The sequence below is a fragment of the Fopius arisanus genome, unplaced genomic scaffold, assembly GCF_000806365.1.
Source record: "Fopius arisanus strain USDA-PBARC FA_bdor unplaced genomic scaffold, ASM80636v1 scaffold00005, whole genome shotgun sequence".
NCBI lineage: Eukaryota > Metazoa > Arthropoda > Insecta > Hymenoptera > Braconidae > Fopius > Fopius arisanus.
This window is the reverse complement of record NW_011887744.1, coordinates 1939402-1964778: the sequence shown is the minus strand read 5'-3', so window position 1 is coordinate 1964778 and position 25377 is coordinate 1939402. Positions and strand designations below refer to the sequence as shown.

At 38.6% G+C, this 25377-nt stretch overlaps 6 protein-coding genes across 10 annotated transcripts; 4 read left to right on the top strand and 2 right to left on the bottom strand.

Annotated features, from left to right (window-relative positions):
- Positions 1–733: 733 nt before the first annotated feature.
- LOC105273498 (repressed by EFG1 protein 1) lies at positions 734–7166 on the top strand. Its single transcript, XM_011315969.1, has 5 exons — positions 734–943; positions 1300–1521; positions 3192–3341; positions 3986–4205; positions 4279–7166. The coding sequence occupies exons 1-5, from the start codon at positions 734–736 to the stop codon at positions 4536–4538; spliced, it is 1062 nt and encodes a 353-aa protein (XP_011314271.1). The 3' UTR covers positions 4539–7166.
- Positions 7167–7337: 171 nt separating this feature from the next.
- LOC105273497 (sec1 family domain-containing protein 2) lies at positions 7338–9839 on the top strand. The gene is made up of 4 exons (XM_011315968.1): positions 7338–7594; positions 7760–7984; positions 8063–8902; positions 9028–9839. Exons 1-4 carry the CDS (start codon positions 7397–7399, stop codon positions 9727–9729), a joined length of 1965 nt encoding a protein of 654 aa, XP_011314270.1. The 5' UTR covers positions 7338–7396; the 3' UTR covers positions 9730–9839.
- A 6-nt stretch (positions 9840–9845) lies between these two features.
- Positions 9846–11768, bottom strand: Xrcc2 (X-ray repair cross complementing 2). Of its 3 annotated transcripts, XM_011315965.1 has the most exons (3): positions 11567–11768; positions 11293–11346; positions 9846–10654 (listed from the first exon to the last, which is right to left on the bottom strand). In XM_011315965.1, the coding sequence occupies exon 3, from the start codon at positions 10637–10639 to the stop codon at positions 9866–9868; it is 774 nt and encodes a 257-aa protein (XP_011314267.1). In that variant the 5' UTR covers positions 10640–10654; positions 11293–11346; positions 11567–11768; the 3' UTR covers positions 9846–9865. The 3 variants fall into 3 exon arrangements, with proteins under 3 accessions (XP_011314267.1, XP_011314265.1, XP_011314266.1); XM_011315963.1 differs by lacking the exons at positions 11293–11346; positions 11567–11768 and adding an exon at positions 10793–11286; XM_011315964.1 differs by lacking the exons at positions 11293–11346; positions 11567–11768 and adding an exon at positions 10720–10802.
- On the top strand, positions 11296–18299 carry Gapvd1 (GTPase activating protein and VPS9 domains 1). The gene is made up of 4 exons (XM_011315966.1): positions 11296–11424; positions 11812–11859; positions 12295–16599; positions 16702–18299. Exons 3-4 carry the CDS (start codon positions 12352–12354, stop codon positions 16831–16833), a joined length of 4380 nt encoding a protein of 1459 aa, XP_011314268.1. The 5' UTR covers positions 11296–11424; positions 11812–11859; positions 12295–12351; the 3' UTR covers positions 16834–18299.
- A 2188-nt stretch (positions 18300–20487) lies between these two features.
- RpS23 (ribosomal protein S23) lies at positions 20488–21875 on the top strand. Its single transcript, XM_011315961.1, has 3 exons — positions 20488–20563; positions 21108–21267; positions 21538–21875. Exons 1-3 carry the CDS (start codon positions 20560–20562, stop codon positions 21803–21805), a joined length of 432 nt encoding a protein of 143 aa, XP_011314263.1. The 5' UTR covers positions 20488–20559; the 3' UTR covers positions 21806–21875.
- Positions 21876–22206: 331 nt separating this feature from the next.
- LOC105273492 (uncharacterized) lies at positions 22207–25249 on the bottom strand. 3 transcript variants are annotated; one of them, XM_011315959.1, is made up of 7 exons: positions 25175–25249; positions 24999–25093; positions 23952–24152; positions 23663–23721; positions 23116–23385; positions 22733–22945; positions 22207–22578 (listed from the first exon to the last, which is right to left on the bottom strand). In XM_011315959.1, coding segments are annotated over exons 2-7 (888 nt in total). In that variant the 5' UTR covers positions 25000–25093; positions 25175–25249; the 3' UTR covers positions 22207–22434. The 3 variants fall into 3 exon arrangements, with proteins under 3 accessions (XP_011314261.1, XP_011314262.1, XP_011314260.1); XM_011315960.1 differs by lacking the exons at positions 24999–25093; positions 25175–25249 and adding an exon at positions 24347–24389; XM_011315958.1 differs by lacking the exons at positions 24999–25093; positions 25175–25249 and adding an exon at positions 24234–24272.
- Positions 25250–25377: the final 128 nt, after the last annotated feature.

The following is a 25377-nucleotide window of genomic DNA, read 5'->3' as shown; positions in this document are numbered from 1 at the left end:
TACAACTTTTCATCCCTTTGTATTTATTCACAAATTTCTTAAAGGAAAATTCAAGATCAATTGAAATAGAGTAGAATCCGTAGTCGCATAATTATATTCGATAAATTCGAATTCGCTATGAAAAAATTCAGTTTACAGTAGCCGCGAGCACGTGGTGGGGTAGTTGCATATATTCGAATTCCCCGAATTCGCTTCCCCTGCAGCCCTAACACGCGACTGTAACATGCCTCTCCCATATTCGCACATCCCAAATTATTTTATTTAAAAATTATTCAATCACTCTGAAAACGTCCTGACCGTGCGCTAATTTTCCAGCGTTTTTCCTGAACATTTCCAAATTTCATAAAATATTAGAGAAAACAAAAAAAATTATAGGGCGTTCATGAAACTTGGTGAGTCATGAAATAATGATTAAATGGTAGAACGGTATATTTTGTTTTACTCCGTGAGAAAATTCGGAAGAAATTTATGAGAAATGTAAAAAAATTGATATTTTTTATTAAAAGGGGTAGAATTCTTGAAGAGATGACGATTGTTTGGTGGAAAGATACTCGTGATGTACGTGGAGGAGCAGCTGCAAGAGGGTGAATTTGGGGGTGAAAGTAGGGCAGAGGGTGAGGATAGGGAGGGTGGCCCTGAAAATAGTGGGGGATGTGTGCGCAGGCAGAGGATTGAGCGGTGTTATCAGGGGGTTATCCTGCAACCCCCAGTTGACTCCGGTTCAGTCGGTGCGATGGAGTATCGCGAAATGAGTATTGTAACTGCTGAAGAGACGACAGAACTTCTTCCCGGACAGGAAGACGAGGACGAGAGCTACTTCGTTGATTACGCCATACAGAAGGAAATCATCAATCGCAATAGGACGCCCACGAGTCGGAGATTATTAAGTCAGGCGGCTTGTGATACTAATTCCGCGAATAGTAATGTGCAGGGGTCTAATAAGGTGGTGAAATATTTATCCTTCATCTTGTCGTTTAGAACTGTTTCGTGGGGGTGGAATGAGAGGCAATTGCTTTTCGAGAAAAATTCAACAAATTTTTAGTTGTGATTTTGAAAAAGTTCTTCGTGTTTTTTTTAATTAATTATCAATCACAGTGAACTGTAGATGCAAATATAAATGTTATTGCATGAAAATAGCGGAATAGAATGCATGAAAAATATTATTAGCGGTTTAATTTCGCTGGAATATATAATTTTGGGGGAAATTAAAAAATTGTCTTCTCGTTTCATCACTTGGATGACATTAATTATCTGCTCTTTCGTCGTTTCATTGTGCATTTACCATGGACTTTTGTTCAGGACTTTCCGGTAATTAGTTTTATCCACACTTCAGGACCTAATTGGCCGCCTTCGCGAAAGCGCGAAGAGGCGCGTGCACTTGAGAATTTACGTAAACGCGTTGAACAATCTAAACTATGCAAGGTCAATCAGACGGAAACCAGTGGCGATGCCACTACTTCGCAGGGACAAATCGAAGAGACCAATCAGCAACTCGACAATCGGCCGAATTTGCTGAAGAAGGTGAGTTCATCCCTGAAATTGCTGCGGCTAAATCCATGAATTTCACTCATTGATGAAACCCGGGATTTTATCACAATCCATTATTGATCCTAAGAAAAAATCTGAAATTTCCGATTTATCTGGAAAACGGAATGGTCCAGGAATTTTCCAGGGAAATCCGCGCATTTTTTTCTCAGGGAATGAAAGAGGGAGGAAAATTCTAGTTTTTCCGAATGCGCGTAAATCATAAAATTACGGAAATTATTCGGATTTGAATGATGATTTTTTTTTACATTTCTAGGTGAAAAGATTTTTAATGAACTCACTGGATAATTTTATTGGGATTATATTGAAATTTAATTCGGTTTTTCTTCTCGTCGTATCAAGGGAATCGAAGAAACAGAGATGAAAAGTTTTCTGTAGGAAACTTGTTTTAAAATTTACCATCCCCAAAATTCAAGAAGTTCTGAGTGATCCAGTTAGGGGAGAGAAAGGTAGTTTGTGAAGCTTAAGAACATATAGAGTGTCTATTTTCGGAATGACATAATAAGATTACAGCTTTTAAAACTCAGCAGCAGCTCTCTAAAAAATCACAGTTGAAAGTCTCAAATGCAGCAAGTGCCTCAAACTTTGCGAACTATCGTTGAGGGTTGAACTCATGGAGTTTAAACTCGAAAAGTCCCAGAACTTTTTCAGAAAGGGTGTATGAATTACAAACGAAATCCTCAGGACATAAAAACTATATTATCACTCCTCAGGCACTCTTCAAATACTCAATTAATTTAATTACTCGCGCCATTAAATGCACTCACACAAACGATTCAAAAGCGAAATTTAAACGAAATTTTATGTGCAAATTTTATAAATTTATAAAATACAATTACACTAATGGCAAATCATGTCAATTATTTCTCCCATATAATAACTGAAAACCAAATAAAATAGAACTCATTACAAAAAAATGAAATGAAATTAATAAAAATAAACCATTCATTAATCATGTCAAATTTTCAATCATGCAATTAGATATATATCAACGAATTGAAGTGCCCAATTAATCTATATCAGTTGAAGGTGATCAGCAAGGAGTAGATTAATTGCTCCAAGAAATAGTGATAAAAAATTATGAATGAACAGTGATGATTAATGGGGATATGAAACGCTGGATGACATGTACACACATTAATATTAACAGGCAGGCGAGTTGGGGATCTGGCCAAGATTATTCTTTCTCCCTTGTTGGTTTTTGATTGAAACGAACTTGACCTAGTTCCTCTTTGGCTCAGATCGACCCTATATCTTCGTACTAAAGGGACTTATGTTTCCATGCCCCGAAAATTTCAAAGCCACTCGTAATCTCCAGCATATCAACCACCCCCAAAGGCTTAATCACTCTCTAATAATACCTCTTGATTTGAATTACCCATTCATTACTTTATCTTCAACCATTGAGCCACCGAAATAGAAGAAAACAGTTATTTTTGGTAATTGCGATGAATTGGAGGGAGATACCGATATTTTCATGAATACATTTTTTCTGGCTCTCGTTTTTTTCTATAAAAAATGTTTATGCAAAAAAATCGATATGTCTCTTGGATTGCGAGATATCGGCGAAAAACTGGTCTCGAATTTTTTTATCGGAGTTAACCACTTCGGTACTTAAATAAAATATTGGAACGATAAAATTTCAGATACTCAGTCACAAAACAATGAGCATATATCACGATATCACTGACCTGCAGACTGATTGGAGGGACAGCGAATTTATCACTGAGTGCTTGTGCTGGCATAATGTTTATCGTCAACGTCACAATGCACCAACTCTGACAATGTCTCCTCAGGTAAATACCCAACACCAGATAACGTGTATTCTCCTGAAAAAAAAAGCTGATATTCCTGTATGTCAAGTCTGTCGAATGCAAGGGGATGAAACACAATTCGTGACCCACTTTATGGCGCCATTGCGACCGCATAAATGAAACTTGCGTGTCATATTACACACGATTTGCCTGATAAAAGAAAAAATAATTGTTATGCTAACGAACGTTTTATGGTAATGCAGGGGTGGAATGAGATAAGTCCTCTGGAGGTGGTTTTTAATTTCAACATCTGGAAGGGGTCATGCATGAAAACATTTTCAGAGTGACATGTCACGGCTCACGAATTAAAAACTCAGAGTTTTATCCTTTTCATTATTTTCCCTGCAAACAGTTCAAAATAATTAATTACTAATTATTCATTGGAAAAAAATCGTGAATAAATGTTTTACTTGAATTTCAGATAATATAATTCTAATTTATAATGATTAATAATATAATTTCATTATTTTGTTAAACATCGATTGATTTATGGACTATTAATTTAGGAGAAAATATTATACGTCTTCTTTCGTTAGATTAATTTGGAAACTGCTGTTTTTTGCACTTGTGTCATAGAAATGATTTCGCATTTCGTGATCGAGGGAAATTGTATTATTTTTTTTCAGTTATGTGAGCATGCCCAAACGTGGGCGAATCACCTAGCCCACACAAATACATTCTATTATCGAAACGATCGGGAAATCGGGCAAAATCTGTATTGTCGTCCAGGAGGCGCAGTACCAGGTGAAGTGAACGGTCAGGAAGTCGCGTCTTATTGGTACTCAGCAGTGAAGCAATACGATTTTTTTAAAGAGCCCGATGTCCTCCACACGAACGTCAATGCCGGTGAGATTTTCTAAAATTCCTCTCATCTACCACAAAAGATCCTCGAAGCAATACAAAAAGGATTTGTCCACAGGTCACTTCACCCAAGTGATATGGGCCAGTAGTCAGTTCTTTGGGGTTGGAAAGGCACGAAGCAGAAGTGGAAAGATAATTGTCGTGGCCAATTATCAGCCCATTGGCAATGTTTCTGGGCAATTTCAGAGAAATGTTCTGCCACCGCTTCCAGATTGCGGAAATCTTCCCCTGCCACCGCCACCACGTGTCAGACAATGTGAAGAGCCCAATCTGTCAGATGCATCTAGCAGCAGCAGCAGTTCAATCAGCACGCAATAATACAGACGGGGTAACTGCTTTGTTAATTTTTGCACTTCGTGGGGTGGAGGGAGAAGTTGATCCATCAGTCGAATAACTCGGCGAACAATTCGCGTTCTTTAAGAATATTCTTTAGAATCATTTATCATTATTTATAATCATTTACAATCATTTACAATCATTTACAATTATTTACAATTATTTACAATCATTTACAGTCCGGTATCAATCATTGGAATTCTATAGAAATTTTCCGCTCCCCTTTTGTCCCCGAAAAAATATCAATTTTTAATTGTCTGAATTATAGAAAATACGTGGGGAATTCTCGGTGGTTTTTTTATGAAAAATTATGGACAAGTTAATTAATTGACGCATTGTTCGTTGGGAATGGTAAAGTACCCCGTTTTTTAATTAGTCCACACGCGTTGAGCAATGGAAAGCAGTGGACATTTTTAAGGACGCCTTAAGATCTGAAATGCGTAATCCAGTACCAGCATCGAGATATGAAATGGATGCAATTGCATTAGCCTAATGTTATGGGAAGGAACAATCCCAGGATGTTCACAAATATTTCGAACTGTAGGCGAAACTACAATCAGTTTAACAGATCGGCATATGCGCCGATGTATGCTCAGCTCGATTTAGGTTTAGAGGTTTTGAAAAATGGCTCAGCTAAGGATAATTCCCGAAATATGAAAGAGGGAGAACAGGTCTGAGGATATCCGAATCATTTTGTTTCAGAATAATATTTTATTAGCTGATTATTATACTCTTAGAGTTTTGCGCAATTTTCACTTTTTACAATTCTTTCATGAGCTCCGATTGAAAAAAAAATGGAGTCATGATTTTGGTTTCTGATGATTTGAGGATTCATGTAGAAAGAGTTTATGTTTTTCTATTAAAAATAATTGCCTTTTTTTTTCTACTGAATTTTTTCCACACGAGATGGCAAGAACCGTCCCACTCGGATATCCTCTATCTCCCAGTGATCAGCAGTATCAGGAGAATTTTAAATGATAGCAAATTTAAGTTGAACAATGCGGTGCCTCTAATTTTTAAGAGAATATCTATGTATAATTACCAGCTAAGCCTAGCATAAGTGTTTATCCCTTAGAAAACCGATAGAGAAGTAAGAGTTCTCAGGAGGAAAAATAACACTAAAATACAGAGAAAGCTTTGCGCTAATTATTCTTAACGAAAAACAGGTGGAAATTACAGAGAAATGACTTTACAAAAATTTGTTCATTTTGTAATAATAATTTGTAATAATTGAGGACGATTTAAGAGGTAGAAGCTATTGGGAATGTGTGCGCCGCCATTTTGGTTGAATACTCTAATGGATTCCAAAAATGGCGGCACTACCACCTCGCATTTTCAAACAATTATTAAAATTATTCATCTCCCTCAAATCAACTCCAATTCGTTTTATATTGTTTCTATGGTAGGAACAATTTTTTTTAACCACTTTGCGGATATTTAGTTTCTCTGTCAGCTGCAAAATCCCGAAGAAAAGTTTTCCCTGTGTCGAGGTGATATTTCTACCTTCGAGACTTTTAAGCAAAAACCGTGCAACGACGAAGAGCTTCCGTTTCCGCTCATCAAAGCTCTGGTATAGATTCACTATTTATGGTCGACGTAAATTATCGAATAAGTGCGAAGTGGCCTATGCATTAAAAAAATGTAGCAATCCCTATAACGACGTGTAAGTATATCAAATGAAAGTTGAAAGAAAGAATATGAATACGCGCAACAAATACATGAGAAATATTTACTGTTGAATTTTGAATATTCGCTTGAACGAACACTACGGGAGTTCGACGGCTATATTTTGAAAAACATTTTGAGCGTTTAGTCTCTTGGTTGTAGGCTAGCATCCTTTGATATAATATTTTATATGTTGATTTTTTTAATGATGAGGAGGGTATATAAACCATCGATTGCAGCCTATACAGCTAATGAAAATATGTTCATCTTGGAGAGCTCAACAGCCTTATGATAATGATTAGTACGTATTGTTGACATGTTGCTGTGGATAGATATATGTGAGCTTAAATTATTTATGGAATCTATTTCAATTAATTAGATAATCAATTTATTCATTACGTATACATCACATCGTGTGGACTAGCCCAGGAAAATCATGGAAAATCATTGGCTGGATTTTAAACTTTCTATCCAACACTACGGACATATTTTCTACATAAGTACTCTTAAATTTTCCATTTTTTATTTTTCAATTGCATTTCTTGAAGTTGGAAAAAGTTAAAAAGAACTTGTCGGATTAATCCGGAATTTTATAGAATTTCGGTAGAAATTCAATAGATATTCTTAGAGAAATCGCACTATCTATCAAATTTTTTCATGTCCACACTTTGTAATGAAGAAAATCGTCTCGATACTCCCCGGAGTAATTCGCTGACACCAATCAACTAGCAATTGCAATCAACTCTGAATTAGCGATTTTTCGTGATAATTAGGGAATAGATTATTAAAATACTTTTGGATCATACAATCGCTGAAGTTGTTGCTTGAAGCTGAGTCTTCCGTACGCTAATCAATTTTTTATATTACGAAATTACATAGACGCCGCATTATCGAAATAGTTTCGAGTGATAACCGTTGTTGAATGTTGAAAGTTGGAGTGTTTTAAGAAAAAGCTCAAACTAGTTCAAATAAATAAATGGAATATAAAAAAACAGTCTTGAATTTTCCTATTTTTCCCGCTTAAGACATCCCGCATTGCGATGCCTGGTGACGATATTTGAAAATTCCCGGGTCAGCTGGATGTTGACGGAAATCAGCTGATCTGACAGATGGACGGGTAATTGCCGTTTCCCTGAGTTATACCAGAGTTTTTCACTCCGAAAATCGAGAGGGAGATGGATGGCGTTCACGATATTTTCGAATTTTCTCACGCCTGTTGGGAGGATGTTTTTGAAAAAATTCCTGGAGCTGCTGTATATGTAGATCATGCAGCTGCTGAGTGTTTACACTGGTTCAAAGGGGATGGAGCTTATTTGGAGTTGATCCGTGCTGGAGCCCATTCCGTTCATGAAATTGCCATTTTCACTTTTCAGGTATTAAATTTATTCTATTCACAGAATTTATTATTTTCTATGATCAATGCAATCTTCAATTTTCCAATGCATTTCACAGACTGCTGACTATATTTATTGTTTATGCATTTATGCATTTTTAAATCGATTGTTCATGTTGTATGAAAATGTATTCCCGTTCCTCAGTATGTCAAAGTCCAAAACACAAAAAAGGCTGTGATTATCATCACTTCATCGGACCCAGCCTTTTACGAACGAACTCTTGAAACAATTATAGAGAAAAATACATTCCTCAACTGCGTGATAATATGTGCAGTTCATAGCACAGTTTTCAATAGCCACGGAGAGGAGCATTATGAGAGATTGAGGGAAAAAGTGTTGGGTTGGATGAGGGAGAGCGAACCGCATGGTGTAAGTTAAAATAGCTCTGTACAAATGATGAAGATGCATTCAATATTTTATTAGGAAATTATTCACATTGTTCTACAGGAAATATTTGCGGAGATTCTGTTCAGGCCGATCTTCACAGCCCCGATAACTAAAAATGTGTTCGTGACTCCACCGATGGAGAGACTGATGCCTCCAATTGACGGTAAAATTACAGAGGAACACGGGTCGAGTGTCGACTACTTCGTCAGTTCCCTCCACAGTATTTTCACCCACTTTGACATCAAAGAAGACATTTACAGTCTTGGAGAATTTAGTGAATATGTAGCAGGAAAATTGATGAATTTGCCTGCAGCTGTGGCAAGGAGAAAAATGTTGATGGGCTCTTCTGGTGTTAGTTTAATTCTCATTGACAGAACTCTAGATTTGTGTACAGCAACGAGGAGCAACACCGAATGCGTACTGTCGAGAATATTATGCACTCTTCCACATTTGAGTTATCACAATAATGATGTGGCTGTGAACATGGCACCACTCTGTCCAGGATCCGAGGAGAGTCCTCGATCGTTGACAGTCTCAGGTTGTCTCGCCACCTCAGACAGTCATAATTTCAATCTCCTCATTGCCAAAAAGCAAAAGGACGTTTTACTGACTCTCAACAAGTGGCTCATCGAGATGTCCTCCAGGGAACTTCAGAGTCCCAAAGCCAAAATGTCAACTCGAGTCAGCGCCCACAGTCTGGAGAAACTCATCCACAAAATCCGGGACAACGAGAGCTCGAAAAATCTTGCCAACTACAGTAAGAAACTTCAAATTACCCTGGCAGTCATACAGTCGTTGAAATCCGAGAAAACAGCTCAACTGGATTTACTCGTTAGTTTGGAGAAATTAATTCTACAAAATCTGGCAGTCAGTAGAGAATCAACGAGTGTTTTATCACAGGTAGAATCAATTCACACCTACCACATGCTTTTCCATGAATTTTCAAGAATTATCTTATGTAATCTGCTTTTTTTATGAACGTCCTCGTGATACTCTTAATATTAAGTCTTTTCCAAACTCCACAGATAAGCAACATAATTAAAATGCGGACATCGAGGGGACTAGACATGGAAAATCTCCTGGTACTTCTTATCCACATATACGCAATAGCTGGGACTGAAATTAATTTCCCTCAGCAGCAAGAGGATCAACTGAGGACTGCCTTGACAGAGGCCATCTTCGAAGACATAAAAAGATGCAATGAGGCTGTTATCACTCACGAGGTATCAGTTTATCAACAAACATTGCTCCTCCTGGGGGCGACAGACGATTCAGCAGCGAGGGAATACGCCAGGAAGATCACTCAGCAAATCGTCGACATGTTGCATCTAATAGCTTCCCAACGAAAAGACCTAGAGAATTATGGGTCCCTCATTATTAAACCGAGTCCTCAGGAGATGGCACAGTGTACAGGAGTCGTAGAGAGGCTCCTGAGGGATCTCATTCACCCCTCGAAACCGACTATTGGTGATTTAAAACGCAAGAGTTCGTCAATTATCTCTGCAGGATTCAATTTATTGACGAAGGGACGTACCCAACACCATCCAACCGACAATCCCTGGATAATAATCTACATTCTAGGAGGAATAACAGCAGAAGAAGCTCGATTAATCGAAGAATTATCCTCACAGCATCCTAAAATTCCTCGAATAACCCTCGCGGGCTGTAGATTACTGACTCCAATGGATACCGCTGACAGGATACTGCTGTCAAATTTCAATATCTGAATAAAATTCATTCATACTTCAGCTATTCGACAATTCACTAGAATAATCCAACGAATTCGGTAAATCTATTTATTTTTCTTCATGTATTTGGAAAAGAACTCCGAACCCATCGAGACTGACGTTTTATAGAATTTATTCAAAGCCAATGAACTCCATCGCCACTTATTCTATAATGCAGATTCTCTTGGTCCCTGGACGTTTCAATTTTGCAAAAAAATTCCTTCTCACAGCTCTCCAATGTCACTCTGTAATTAATCCTCTCAGGAGTGGGTTCTGCAGTGCAATGCGGTCTTTCTCGAGCGTTGGATCCAGTCTCACAGGTTTTCGTGTAGATGAGGGAGACTTTCGCCTGGAAAGTGCGTTTATGAATAATCTTGAGAAGGTACTTGACGTAATGGTCCAAAGTGCAGAGGCCATTGCGTTCCCTGTGCAACCAGTAGAACGAGGAAATGCTATCGATCATCATGAGACTGATAGCTTCATTCAGCAGAGTCAGATCCAACGAGTGCAGGGAGATGAGTAATTGGGAGTAATCGTAGCAGTTAATGGTGGTTAAATTAGCCAGGGAGTTGTAAACGATTTTCTTGGCTTCCTCGTCAGACTTTCTCCAGTTGTTTTTCAGGATGTGCAACATCAGACTCGACAATTTGGACACCAGGAAGTGGTGATCTGTGTTCAGGAAGAGAATACTGATACCCAGACCCCCGACTGTGGGGGGTAAAAGACATTTTGTCATCAATTGCGACATCAGGATAGTTTTTCCTGTTGATGTCTCTCCACAGATCTCCACTGTCTCTTTAGCCAGGAGACCGTTCGGAAAAAGTCTTGGCTCGATGTTCAAGAAACTCGGCTTCGATGCCAGTCGCGCCAGGAAACCAAAACCCGATTCCCCGATGTTTGGTGTTGTCATGTTCCTTCCTTGAATCTGGAAAAAAAAATTATTTGTCAGGATATAAAAATATTTATTGCAATCCTAAGGAAATTACGTGCAATTATTTTCAGATGATCCACGAAAACACTATTTCCATCATTTTGTAGATCTTCATCAGATTTTTCAACTTACACCAGTTTTATTATTCGGTGTTCATTGTCGAAGAGGCTTCAATCGAGCAATAAATTACTAAAAAAACACCTGGAGAAATTCTCACAAGTCGAATCTACAGAGAATACCCTGAAAATCCTCTCCCATCCCAACAATGCCTAAGAATTCTCAATTATCCAAAAATAGAACGTGTGAGGGTAATTCCCATTGTACAATGCCGTTCAAACCAACTTTGGAAAACTTCCTCTGTGGGAGAGAAATTGCTCATTTTATGTCGACATAAAATCGTAAATTCCAACGTATCCTCGCCGAGTATTACAAATGCAGGCGTACGATTGGTGGAAAAGGCGATATAATGTCGACCTAAAATGAGTGAAAATCCTTTCCAGGTAGTGGCATTTCAGCGGTAATTTTGGATCCCCTCCATTCGATTCGATGAATCGAACCCTCGATTTAAAGCTTAAAACAACACCCAGCCATTAGTTTGCGCCGTTAGCACTGGAAAAAAAATATCACCTAACCTAAAGTAGAAGATGGTTGTCTATCTATTGGGGGTGTAACTGAAGGCTCATTATCTGAAATAAAAAGAGTGTAGTATTATCGTCGACAATAAGCGTCTCGACTCCAGCGTCAAAGAGTAACGAATTGTCTTGGTATGTAGTACGAAGTGATACGTGTCAATATATTTTGGAGAAATCTCCATTCTTTTTTAATACTGAAAGTTGTAATCAAAGTCTACTCGAGTGACGTTTCCAGTGTGTAGTATTGTGCCAATGCCATCACCATTTGTATTACATTTTATCGTGGATTAACTCATATGTAGAAGAACGAAAAAGGGAGTTTATAAATTTTCGAGACTCTTTTTCTTCTCCACATTTCCATTATTCTTATATCGAAGGCTGTCGACAAATCGATCTTGCCTTCTTTGTCACGAGACCATGAACACGATTTCGCGATTTAACAATATTTTACGATAGAATTATTCATACTGACTAATTGAATTCGAGGAATTCAACTTTCTCTTCGTATTCTTGTTGCAGAATAGAAAAAAATCACATTCAGTGCTCTAGAAAGATAGCAGTGCTATGGTATGTTGCAATGGTTATCACATTTTTTATTATCTCATTTATTCATTCGGCAGTGAAGTCTGACAATTCGTGGTTATTCAAGTACCAGAGGAATATTATGGTATGCGTGGAAGATATCGAATGCTTACGATCCCTAGTTTCTGAATCCACGAAATATTCCTCGAAAATTCATTTTCCTAAGAGTGGGTTAACACCTTCTCAAAATCTCAATTTTTCGTGGTTCGATGGAATGATTTCATTCAACTTGGGTTTATTTTTCAAATAATAAAGATATCTTCGAGATGAGACTTCACTAGTGAACATTCGCTCTGTCAATCCTGAATAATTCCAAATTGAACAGTTCCTACATTAAATCTCAAAGACAAAGAAACCATTGAATTTCTCCCATCTCCACACCCTCCAGAGCCCATAAATAACCAGCATTGCCGCTTCCAGCGACCTCCCCTCGACCGTGACCCCGGTACCCAGTAAAAGTAGTCCGAGCCCACCAGAATGTCGTCAGTGACCAGCGTGGACTCACTGGGAACCTTCCACTGGGATATGCTGGAGCTAGCAGGTCACCTCCGTCAGGAGCGTCTGTTCGTGCACTCGGAGCAGCAAAACCTTCAGCTGCTGAATGAAAAAGTGTTATCACTCTCCTCAGATCTGGCCCAACAAGCCTGGATTACCGACCAGCAACGAGTAAATCTGAATCGTCTGATCGTAGCCAGGCCAGACTGTAGTCCAGCCTCGTGTTGCCAACGTTCCAATACCCTGGAGAGTAGCCACTTCGTCGATGCCTTTAAACACCTGAGATACCAATCCTGTTTGACTTACGGCGACTTTCTCTGCTCCCTGAGAAAATCACCGAAGCTATTGGCCTCATGCCTAGTCGAAGGTGACAAATTGATGCCCGAGGGCATGCAGAGTATCATCCAATCCCTCTCAGGAGGTCTCTATGGCAGCTGCCTCCTGCCCGAGGACAAACTCTTCGTTCTAAAACTCCTTCGTCACCTGGTGCTCCTCCAGATCGTTCCCTCCGACAATCCCAGAAGACTCCTACGTCATGGCACTTGCGCTTTCTCTCGTTTCTACTCAGTATTCCACGAGAGCCTCTTCTCTGCTAAGCTCTTCCTCACGGCAGCCCTCCACGGCCCCATTACCCAGCTCCTCATGGAGGACGAGGTGTTTCTGGATATCGATCCAGACAAGGCGCCCATCAGATTCCCTCCAGTGGAGAGAATGAAGAAATTCGGGAAAGAAGGCACACCTGATTACCAGTCACGTCTCCAACGCTATCGCCTGTGGACAATAAATTCTCTTGTGCGAATCACTTCTAGATTTATTATCAGTATTCGAGAAAATATGCACTGCTTCCCCACTAGTGTCTGCTGGCTGGTGCGACAAATGGCAGGACTTCTAACTAAAACTGGAAATGTTGACCAGAAGGAGGTGCACGCCATGTGCACAGACCTGGTATTCACTTATTTCGTGTGCCCTGCTATTGTCAATCCCGAGCCGTACGGCATCACCGATACCCCCATCAGCTATGTGGCGAGGTTTAACCTGATGCAAGTGGGACAAATCCTGCAGATGTTGTCGCTCATGAAGTACCAGACGATTGACTCAAAAGTCATGGATTTGTACAAGAGATTCGAGAAGGACTCAATCTCGTCAATAATTGACTCGATGCTTGAGGGTAATGACGATCTCCACGAGGAGCCCACCATCCTCGATAACACGAAGCTCCAGGGGCTGACAAGATCAGCAGCCCTCTTCACGGAGAGCGAATTGAATTCTTTGCTGCAATTTCTGCAGACTGTGAATACGAGGAATAACGAGGAACCAGAGCCTGAGGACTGTCGAAAGAAGCTGGAGGAGATGATGACGCAACTGCCATCTGGTAGTGTGCAGAAGGTGTCTAATATATCGCCAGAGACCCCCAGCAAGCGAGGGGGACTCCTGGGTAAGGTTTCTCAAGGTCGAGGCACCAGGATATCTTCCTCCTCGAGTGTTCCAGATGGCGCTGAGGACACCAACGGAGCGTCAGGTCCAGAGGAAGACCTTCCCGAAAAATCTCAGGACGTGCTGGTGATTCCCTTCGGGCCAGTCGTTGGCGAATCCGTGGGACTCCTCAGCGAGCAGAAAATCCTCTGCATGGGCTTGCAGAATAATTTGGAGCCAGAATCTGCACGATTAAACTCAAATCTTCGAAATGGCAACCAGAGACGCGAGAGCACAGACAGAAACGAAACCCAGGAGAAGAGAACGAGATTTTCGCTGTCACATGACGAGGTCCTCTTCGAAGGCTCCATCGGTAATACCTCGGACAACCTCGAGGCTGTCTCAGAGGCCGCCTCCAATCACTCAGTGGCATCTTCCCTGGAGCTGGAGACAGAGGACCAGAACGACAATCTTTCGGATATGGTGTCGGCTAACGTCTCAGGTAGAGGAACCCCTAATATCTCAGGAAGGGACACCCCCTCCTCCCAAATAACCGAGGGTGAGGCGAGACCTCTAGATCTGCCACCCCCCACCATCTCTACGAAACAGTCTCGATCAGAAATCGACGATAAATTCTGCAAATTCGAAATTAAAAAACTCATCGAGGGTGATGAGACAATTTCCCTGGTCTCAGATACCTGGTCCACTGATGTTCTGGCATCGGATTCCGAGATGGTAGAGCAGCAGGAACGCTTTCCCTTTCCCCCTCCACCAGCTGTGGAAGTGCCACAGGTATTGGCAGTGACGCCAGGGCCTCTGGACGTGAGTGAAACAGCGTCGGAGGCGTGGAGTACAGACGTCCTGGCAAGTGACTCCGAGAGACTTACGGAAGTCGATACAGATGATACAGCCAGTGTGGCTCGTTCTGATGATACTGCGAGGTCTGAGGTCGAGGTGGAGAGTCGAGGTGAACCTGAAGGTGGTGAGGAGTCCTCGGAGCCAAATGGATTTCAGATCGATGGAGCTGGACCCCTCTTCAGGCCCATCAGAGAGGACCCCATTGGGAGGGCAGCTCCCGTATCGGGGAATGTCACTGGACGTGGAGGCACTCGCTCGGATTATCGGAGGAGCACCATGGAGTATGTTGATAATAATGCCAATAACATAAGTAATTTAGAATATGGCAAATCTGTGAATGAAGATGGACTCGTGGGGCTCATCGAGAACCTGCAGATCGATGGCTGCAAGAGTAATGAGAGTCAAGGATGCAATTCCAGAGATAAACCATTGACTGTCAATGGGGAAGCCAAGCACGATGATTCTGAACTAATGGGTAGACTGAGCACGGCTAGTCTCGCCTCCAGCAGCTCTGGCTCTGCTTCTAGTTCAGATAAGCCTAAGAATGCCACGTCAACACCTGATGTTACTCCTCGAGTGACTGCAACTTCTGAGAATAATCCTGAGGGGAATGGAATAAAACCTAATATATCAACTGGTGCTATCCCAAAGAGCATCAGCTTCGATATGACAGCTACACGAGGGGATAAGGAGCTGCTGGATGAGGACCAGAAGAACAAGCGTGGATTCTTCAGTAAATTCAAATTCATGAGGAATCGAAGGGGAAAATCACCCCGAGGGGATGATTTGGCCAGGTGCTATGACGAGACTGATGGCGAGGGCAGACACAGACTCAGAAGAATCATGTCTGAGGATACGTCGAATTCTCATGGTGACAGCACTGAGGATATTCTTGCTAAATACAGGAGAAAACCCAGTGCCACCAGTGATACAGCATCTGTGGAGAGCAATCAGTCAAGGGCGAAAGAAGCTGAGGACGAACGATTGATGATTGATGTTAATAATGTTGAGCTGTCGTTTGCATTTGCAGATGCTAAACGCAAGTTGAGAATGGTATTGAGCACTGCTGATCTACAGCATATTCCATGGAGTGTATCCTCGGAGAGAAATCCTTGGGGCCAAAAGGAGAACGAACTCGTGGCTTTTCTACAGATGCAATTGGCTGAGGCTATCAATCTTCAGGACAGGGCACTCATCGCTCATCTCCATGAGACTCTTAGGTGTGTCAGGCTGTTCAATGATGACGCTTGCAGGAAGCTCTTCAAATCGCTCAAGGAGGACTACCAGAAACGATCTCCTTATATCGCATATTTGATAAGGTGCAGACAGGGATTACTGTCCACTCTTGCCCATCTCGAGAGACTTGGGGAGAGGGTTAAATGCGATCGAGAGGCTGTGAATAGTCATCTTGTGGCTGTTTGCGTGAGGGTTTTCATCGAGAAGAGAGAGCATCAGGTGCTGAGGTTCTGCGATGAATTTCAAAAGCTCAAGGTTGCTGATGAGAAGCAGGACCTTGTCGATCATTTTTTGGGGAAGATCAATTCTGAGATGGAGAGTGATCCCATATGGCAGGCTGCTAGTGAAGTTCAGCTGGAAATGGCTAGGGTTGTTGTTGAGAGGACTCTCATGGCCAGAGTCTATCATAATGCACTTTATCCTAATGGGGATGGCGATGTTTATAGGGATCAGCTCTTTCAGGATCATATCAAGAAATTGGCCAAAGTTGTCACACCGAATCATAAGGATCTCAGGATACCTAAGGTTTATCATTATGAATGCCCCTGGCCCTGGGCACAGGCTGAGCTTGCTGTCATATCTGCGTATAAGACACCTAGGGATAAACTCCAGTGTGTATTCAGGTGTGCTACCACCATTATGAATCTGCTTTCTATGGCTTCTGAGAGGGGCATCCCTGCTGCTGATGATCTTATTCCTGTTCTGGTTTATGTCATCATTAAGGTAATTTATTTGTTTACTTTTAATTCTAGTGATTTGCTTTTCACATATGTCTTTTGGAAGGTGAAATTTTTTTGGAATGATCACAAGAGATTTTCTTTTCAGGCAAATCCACCGTCGTTACTGTCAACAGTGCAGTACGTTGACAGTTTTTATGGAAATCGTCTCGAGGGTGAAGAACAATACTGGTGGACTCAATTCTGCTCGGCAATTGAATTCATCAAGACCATGGATTAATGACTCTTCTCTGTAATCTTTACATAATGTACAGGATATAATTAGCTGATTTATTTGTGTTTCGATATCGAGGGGGGAGTATACGGTGTGAGTTAACGTCAGTGCCATGGATTGACAATACGACTTTACACGGATGTTCGAGAGATTGATTCTTTTTGCTATTCTACATCAATTAGCCCTCGAGTGGGTGTTGTACAATTCTTCATATTATGGATTAATCGTGTTGGGATTTTTGGGTGCGAGGAATCGAAGTTCAAGGCTTTATTTTCCATCGCAAACATGGAATACAGGTTTATTAATTATAATTATCGATTCTACTTGTGGGATTTTTTAATGAGAGCTTAATAGTAACAATGGGATAAAATGCTTTGAGTTGATAACAACTCGGAATCTGTCTGAGATAGTCATAATTGTGTGAAGACTTTTTTTCCAGACTGAAACGAGATCTATAAAAAAGTTCTTATGAATATTCACCTGTCTCTGACAGATTTCGGAATATTTTCGGTATTTGCACGGGTCTTGGAAAAACTCCGTTAATTGAGAAATTTGAATCGATTGACCTTTTCATTATTGAAATTCAGATAAAGTAATTCAATAGGAGAATGATGAGTAGAGAAGTAAATTTAAATTTATTTGAATTAAATTCCTGGATTAGTAATTTATTTAGGAGAAACTGTAACTGTGAAATTTGACTTATCTTATTTTATCACTTCGTTATTTTTACGAGTTACACGAGTTTTTCTCTGACCCATCGGGGGAAGTCCTTGGATTAAACTAACCACCGAATGGTCTCGGTCTTGATTAATTAGAGCTACGCGCACACCAGGGTTTGAGATTTCTACGATAAAAGGGTTTAAGAGGAGAAAATACTCTGCATTGTTATAATTACTACGAATATTTGCGCATAATGACATCATCGCAAAATATTTTGCAATATGAAATATAGTGAATATGTATACATATATATTTTTTTAGTCGACGAATATATGCAATATCTTTGAAATATCATATATTGTAGGATATGCACAGTAAAAAAAGGGGAGCACAACTGGAGGACATGGGCATGAGACGTTCGATGTAGAGATTATATACGGCACTTTTGTGAGATTAGACGTATGAAAAAATTGATAGGACACTTCTTCTAATTCTTATTTTATTAGAGCTTTTAATATAATTCTATTTAATCATCTTTTGCACCATTTCAAAATAATAAATAAAAAATTGTGCAAGTCTATCATTTTGTTCAGAGATATTTCACAAAAAAAGGCGAAAGACTTTTATTCTTTTCGATGAAATCTCTCGGGCGTAAATGTCTCAATATTTTTTAGTTGCATATTTATTGGGTCCAGTAGGAAAAATCTGAACAGAATGAGTTATTGCAGAAAAATCAACATTTTCTTTTCTGTATGAATAAATGTATGTTTAAAAATGTGGAGATAGTTTCAATAATTTTCAGTAGAATTAGACGAAAAAATAAATAGAAATTGTTGATAGGATTCTGATAGCAGTCTATTTGAAATTTAAAGGGAATTATTAGAGAAGGGCAAAGTGGTTCTATTATATTTTTTCATACGTGTACAGTAGACTCTCGTTATCGTGCCTGGGACTGTAGGGGAAGGGAATTCGGACAATTCAATTATCTACAACTACCCCCCACCACGCGCTCGAATTGAATTTGTTCATAGCAAATTCGAGTATAAAAGAAATTTAATTTTTGGTTTAATTTTTCACGGAATTAGATTCTTCACTAAACGATACAATGTTTTATATTCATTGATTATATTTATATTTTATATGGATTGTTTATATCTCCCAGTCCGAAGGTAGTAGTTGAGGAGAGATTCGACTATAACGGGATTCTACTGTATTTCGATTTATTCGGCTGTCCTGTTTCAAATTTTTAACGCCCTGTCCAAATTATTCTTTTCGATCTTCATTGATCCGAAAAAATGTGTAATAACTAATTAGTCTCTGTCGTTATTTTAATTTTTTTTTTAGAATATCAAGGGTCTGTTTCTGCAATAAAATTAATTTTCGTAAATTCATTTTTTGGGCTTTTTAATGCAACACATCAGTAGCAAAGAGGTGGAAACATCCAAGTAAAATAGAAACATCTAATAAACAACTCGACGGTGCCCCAAAAAATTTTATTGAAATTCTATTTGTTATTTTATCTTGCCATTTTTTTCAGTTTAACGGTTATTGACGTTTATTTATTAAAAAGAATCTCTTGGGGAACTTAAGACACAAGCAGTTTTCAATAATCATCAGCCCAAAAACAAATAGAATTTTTTATTCAATTCAATGGATTTTTCCGATAAGGGAATCTTTTTTTTATTAAATAATTGACTGGAGGTTTTTCACGCCAGCTTTTGATAGTATACTACAATATTGGAATTTCGAAAGAGAAAAGGTGAATTTGTCCCGCAACAGAAGAGATTGAAAGCCGAAACAAGAACATCGAAAAAATATTGATAATTGAAATAAAAATTATCACCATCAAATTGTTTAAAGACGAATGCGTTTATATAATCCCTTGCAGATGCATCTCTAATAAATAATTTTTAATGCAGGGAGATCATTAGAGATGAATGTGTCTTTTAGTGTACTTTCTCGAACAGTATTCGTAGAGTAATATGAGAAGATGAGTGATACTCACGTCTGTCTGAAATTATCACGTGAGGAAAAATGTAACGGAACAATTCATTGCATTCATGTAGGCAAACTATCAAATTCACGTGAATTTCATTTTCCCCTCAGAATGAAAACGATTTCACAGATAAAATCTATGGATTTTGATTGTACACAAATTATGCTTTGAGAATAGTTTATAAAAGAACTTCCATTTGTTTTATAAAAATTTGAATGATCTATCCGAATGATTTTGCTGGATGAGAAATTGCAGGAATTTTTAAACTGAAATCAGGCTACACCAATTTTTTCATTACATTTTTCTACGCACGATTCTACGGAAAGGAACAAAAAACCTATGTAACGTTAGACAACATTAATCTCCAAAAAAGTTTAGTAAGTTATATATTTATGTAAGCAACATAGTATTTTTGCTATAGGAGTATTTCTCAGACGATCATAAAGTACTGTAAGGCAATTAACTAAACTGTCCCTCGACAATTGTTGTGTTGTTATTCACAAATATGGGAATAAAGTATCCAACAGACGAGATTATATCATTGGCGAATTCGTTGGAAACTCTTTTCTTCCTCAAGATAATTCCAGAGTCATTCGAAAAGCTGCATTTTTATAAATCGAAATTTTATTTTTTCTACTAACTAATTTACCCCCTCTGTTGCTTCTGTAAATGACAAATGTTGCTCAAGTAGAAAATAAATGAAATGACATTGAAAAATTAATTCTTCCAGTTATTCAGAACAAAGTCATCCTTTTCACAGAATTTGTTTTGTTTGTTTGTTTTTCCCTTCCATAAAAATGTAATCAAATTGTTGACCAATTTTCTTTATCTCTTTTTAAAAAAAGCAGGTAACGTTTTTTGTCAGCTGTTTTCGATACATAGGCAAGCTATATATACATATAATATAATAAAATATACCATTTTAATAAAAATTAGTTGATATTTTTATCTGTATATAATGGAGATTATCGATTTGAATTTTCCCACAAATATTGTGATTTTTCATATAGGAGGCTGTCCCGGCTTCCGGTTGATGGTGGCCAGACCTTTTCCGGTCGTATTGCTCAGCGATCAAGATGGGTATGTGCATTTACGTGCAATTATTTAATTATTTTCGGTAATATTCCGTGTGAATTGTTACTAAATATTTAAAGTGCTCAATTGCTGGAATTCCTAGAGAGTTTTTCGTGATTGATGGTCGGGATAATTCAATAATTGTGGATTTTTTGAGGTTGTAGACCATGACAACGTGGTTAGGACATATTTCCACGCGTGTTTGTGATACGTAGAGCTTTAAAAAAAGAAAATTCCATTTCACAATCGGGAATTACCAATTTTGCGAGTGCAAAATGTTGATACTTGAAGGCCTACGGTCCCATTTTCAGCCATGAAAAATTCCTATTTATAATCTCAGAGAAATAATTGAATTTTCGTAATAATCTTTTTTTGTGGAGCACATTGAGGGCTGCAAATGAAGTCATAACAAAAATATTGTCATCTCTCTGAAGTTTATAAATATTAATTGAAAATTGGCTAATGGGCAAAATTAAATCGCTTCCCCAGTTTAATACTGTCTTAAGTTTTCCTTAGAGGTGAGATATTTCATAGCTAATTTGGGCCATAGGTAAACCCCGTGGTCTTCGCACTGCAAGAAAACACGTCAATCACAGACGCGACCAGCGCTGGAACGACAAGGACTACAAAAAAGCCCATCTGGGAACGCGTTGGAAGGCCAATCCCTTCGGTGGTGCTTCCCACGCTAAGGGAATTGTTTTGGAAAAAGTGTAAGTATTTTTTCTCTCTTCTCATCACCACAGTGTAAAAAACAGAAATAAATGCCATTCTGGGTTCATAAAAATGTGTAAAATTAATATATTTCTGAATTTTCCACTGGATTAAATAATTGTACATTTTTTTAAAGAAATTTAATCGAAAATTCAATATTATTGTAATTCCACTCTCATAATTTAATTATTTAAAAACCGAACAAAATTTTTTTGGCCAAGGAATTTGAAAAGAAAAGGGGTGTGATCAATGCGGATTTTTTTTTTCAGTGGAGTAGAGGCCAAACAGCCCAACTCTGCCATTCGTAAGTGCGTGAGAGTGCAGCTCATCAAGAATGGAAAGAAAATCACAGCGTTCGTACCCCGTGACGGTTGTCTGAACAACATCGAGGAAAACGACGAGGTCTTGGTGGCTGGTTTTGGTCGTAAGGGTCACGCCGTTGGAGATATTCCCGGTGTTCGTTTCAAGGTGGTGAAAGTTGCCAACGTATCACTACTCGCACTGTACAAGGAAAAGAAGGAGCGTCCTAGGTCATAAGCCATTTTATTTCCAAATTATGTATTTTTCACTGGGGTTTTGCCAATAATCATCTTGAAAATACATTGAATTCGTGTTTTATTGAGAGATCATTGCCCTTAGAATACAATAAGTATAGAAAATAACATTGAAAAATGTACCATTTTAACCTATCAATATTACTGATTGTGTTAGAAAATTCAGTGTGATTAGACAGTCAATTCTTCCTCTCTTGCATTTGTTCCCTCTCCGAACGAAAATACGTTAGATAAGAGATAATCAAATGAAAAATAATATTACAGTCGACTCCCGTTATATCCGCGTGCATGGGATTGTAGGGGAAGTGAATTCGGAGAATCTGATTATGAAACTACCCTAACACGCGCTCGCTGGAACCGTAAACCGAATTTTTTCATCGCAAATTCAAATACAAAAGAAATTTATTTTTTGGCTTTACTTTGCCTAGAATTAAATTCCTCGCCGGACGATACAATCGATTTGTTTACTGTTTAGTCCGGAGGTATGTACTAGAATGGGCGAACCGAAAGATACGCGTAAAAAGAAATTAGGGAGAAGTGCGACTCTACCGAGATTCTGTTATAATATTAATAGTATTATAATGATCATAATAATATTTATAATATTAATATTCAGTTGTCATTTCTATCCGTGACTTTTTGAAGCTCTTCTAGACCGATCACTGTATCTTGGATAATTTGGTCCAGTGGATACGTTCCTGTGTCTAGTCCTGTGGGAATAACTGCCTTGAGGATCTCATTTTTGTTTTGAAGAGTCTGGAAACGGGACAAAATACAAGAAAAATCATTCATTCAATTATTCAGCAGCGACGTATATATCTTGTATTTAAAAATAATCCTAAGAAATAAAATGAAAAGAGAACTCGACTTAGCTTCTAGATTTTTTGTACTTGAATCTAAGAAATGGTACCTCATTTAACGTAGAGAAATTACTGTGAATGTTCTCAATGTAATTATCTATTAATTCCGTGGATGTATCTCTGGACTCCTCTGGAAGTTTTACCCACTTATCGATATCTTGAAAAGCAGCGCAGAACTTCTCGACAGTTTCGGCAGATGCAGAAAGTGTTTGTTCATCCAATTGGTCTGTTTTTCCCTCTAAATCTTGGGGATTATCGGTTTTCTGTGGAAGGGAGGAAGTAGCTTAAGGATCTGTTATATTATTTTTTCGCTGTCTCCTTTTTTTGTTATAAATCTCATGCCATGGGATTATACAGGGAAATTTTTAAACAGAGATAAAAAAAAATGGAGTAAGCATTGCTGAAGATAATATCCTCTGGAAAAATTTCTTACGTCTATAGAGGCAAAAGTTGATGGAGGTGCATGTTCCTTCACGCTCTCACTCAACTTCTTCATGTAGCGTTTAGCCTCGTTGTATCCCAGTTTAGTCGTTAATTTACAGGACGAGGGAATCAAATTTATTTCGGTATTCAGGTACCTGTCTAGAATATTCTCTGCTTCCTCAGGGATCACCTTCTTCTCACCGTTAACCCCCAGGACATTCATTACGAATCTCGTCAGTCTTATGAGAGTATCCAATTGATCTTTTATTGGACATTGACCCTGAAAAATGCCTGCATTTTACGATTCCAATTCCAATTCCATTTTTTTCGATTGCCAAATGAAAAAATTATTAAAGGAGACGAATCCAAAAATAGCCCCTTTCGACTCCTTAAACCACTTATTTTTATTAAATTTATTCAATTCCCCGAGAAAATTCAGTCATTCTATTTTTCCTTGGAGAATTTATCGATCAGATAAAAAAGTCAAAAAGGACAGAAAATGTCTCATCATCTCCTTCTAATAAAAAATGATAAATGACGTTTCGTTGTTTACGAACCAGAAGAGCTGCCTTGTTATCGCAAATGCCTAATTGAATATACCACTTCACTAATGATTCTGCAATGGAAAATACACAAATGTCAAGACGAAAATTACAACTGATTCCTAAATTTAATTAACCGTTGCAAATTAAATTAATGCTAAAAAATCAATAGAATCTTGCAAAGGGTTCGCCAGGATCCCAATACGTGGAAACAAACTCCACAGAATTTCAGGGAAAGCACAAGACGTATCTATTGCAATTTCCATGGAAAAAAATCTGGAATAATGAAATAGAGACAGCATACCATCATCAGCTTTGGGTTCATCAGCAGTTGAACTAATAGCCCTCAAACTCTGCACCAACAGCCAGTGCAATAATTTATTCCTGTCATTCTGGGCCAAAAGAGTATTCTCTAGGTCTCCACATTCGATATTCGTTACACCAGGATATCTCACCTTCACGAGGGCCTCATAAAGCCCATTAATCACTTCATTAATATTGGCCACTGTCAAACCAAACAGATCAACAAACACCATTAGGTTATATGTTCAATATCAAAATAATAATAAAATAAATAAAAACATACTTTAAGAAGATAAAATCATAAAATTCAGGGCGTAATACCAAATGAAAAAATAATCGAGGACTGGGGAAGGGATCGTAAATAATAATAAATTGAAATTAATGTTTATATTTTACTACAGTCTACCGGCTAGGGATGAGCAGCTGCAGTTGTTTTTCGAAGTTATCAACCGGAAGTTCATTTTCACATGCGCGCACTTCAAGAAGCGACCGCGGGCAAATTTGAAAGTCTTTACGACTGTTGAGAGCCTATTGAACAATTTATAATACACGAAACATATTATTAAATAAAAATTGTCATGAGAATGGGTTTTATGGTCGTATCAATTGAAAATAACGTTTCCATTTCGATTTCTCAAATCGTTCAAGTCCCTTAGTGTTCATTCATTTACTTTCAATTTTCGTTCCATTACTATTTCCTTTCGTTGTCCGTCAAAGACTTTCTATATACGTGAATTCCTGAATGAAGATAAATCCATGATTTATGAAATTTTTTCTAAAAATATTGATTGATTATCACAGGAAGAGGAAGGAAGACATTAGGACATTCGTTAGGCATTTTCAGTGAGATGATTGACCATTTTTTAATCTTAAATCGTTAAATCTTCATAACTATCTTAATAGTGGGGAAATGAATGAAATAATGAGGGAATGTAGCATTATCTCAAATATAGAAGCAGAACAATTCTTTCAAACGATGTGATTGATCGGCCAGGCCCTCATGACACACATCAGTATGAGAGTGCTAACGGTATCTGAGGTGACCTACTCTTATATATTTTTCCATCTCACTTCATCAACTGAAGACAGCACTTTTGCATCTCCCTAGCATGTTCTTCCTCCGGTCAAGCGAGTGTGTTTCACCTTTTTATGAAAAAAAAAAGGGAAAAAAGAGAAATAAGAAGGGGAAAGAGAAAGAGCCACTGTGGAACAGATTGCACGTACTTTTTCTGTGGACACACTGGCACAATCATTTGTTCCTTCTCGTACCCCTTCTTTAAATTTTCAATTCTCTCGTTTCTTCAGGTTCATATCACTCTGGCCCCTTCCACTATTTTCCGAAGCTATTGGACAGCAAAGGGGATTATAGATAGTTCTTTCTCAGTGATGAAAGCATCCTTAGCCACTGTGGAAGTATTTCTGTCGGC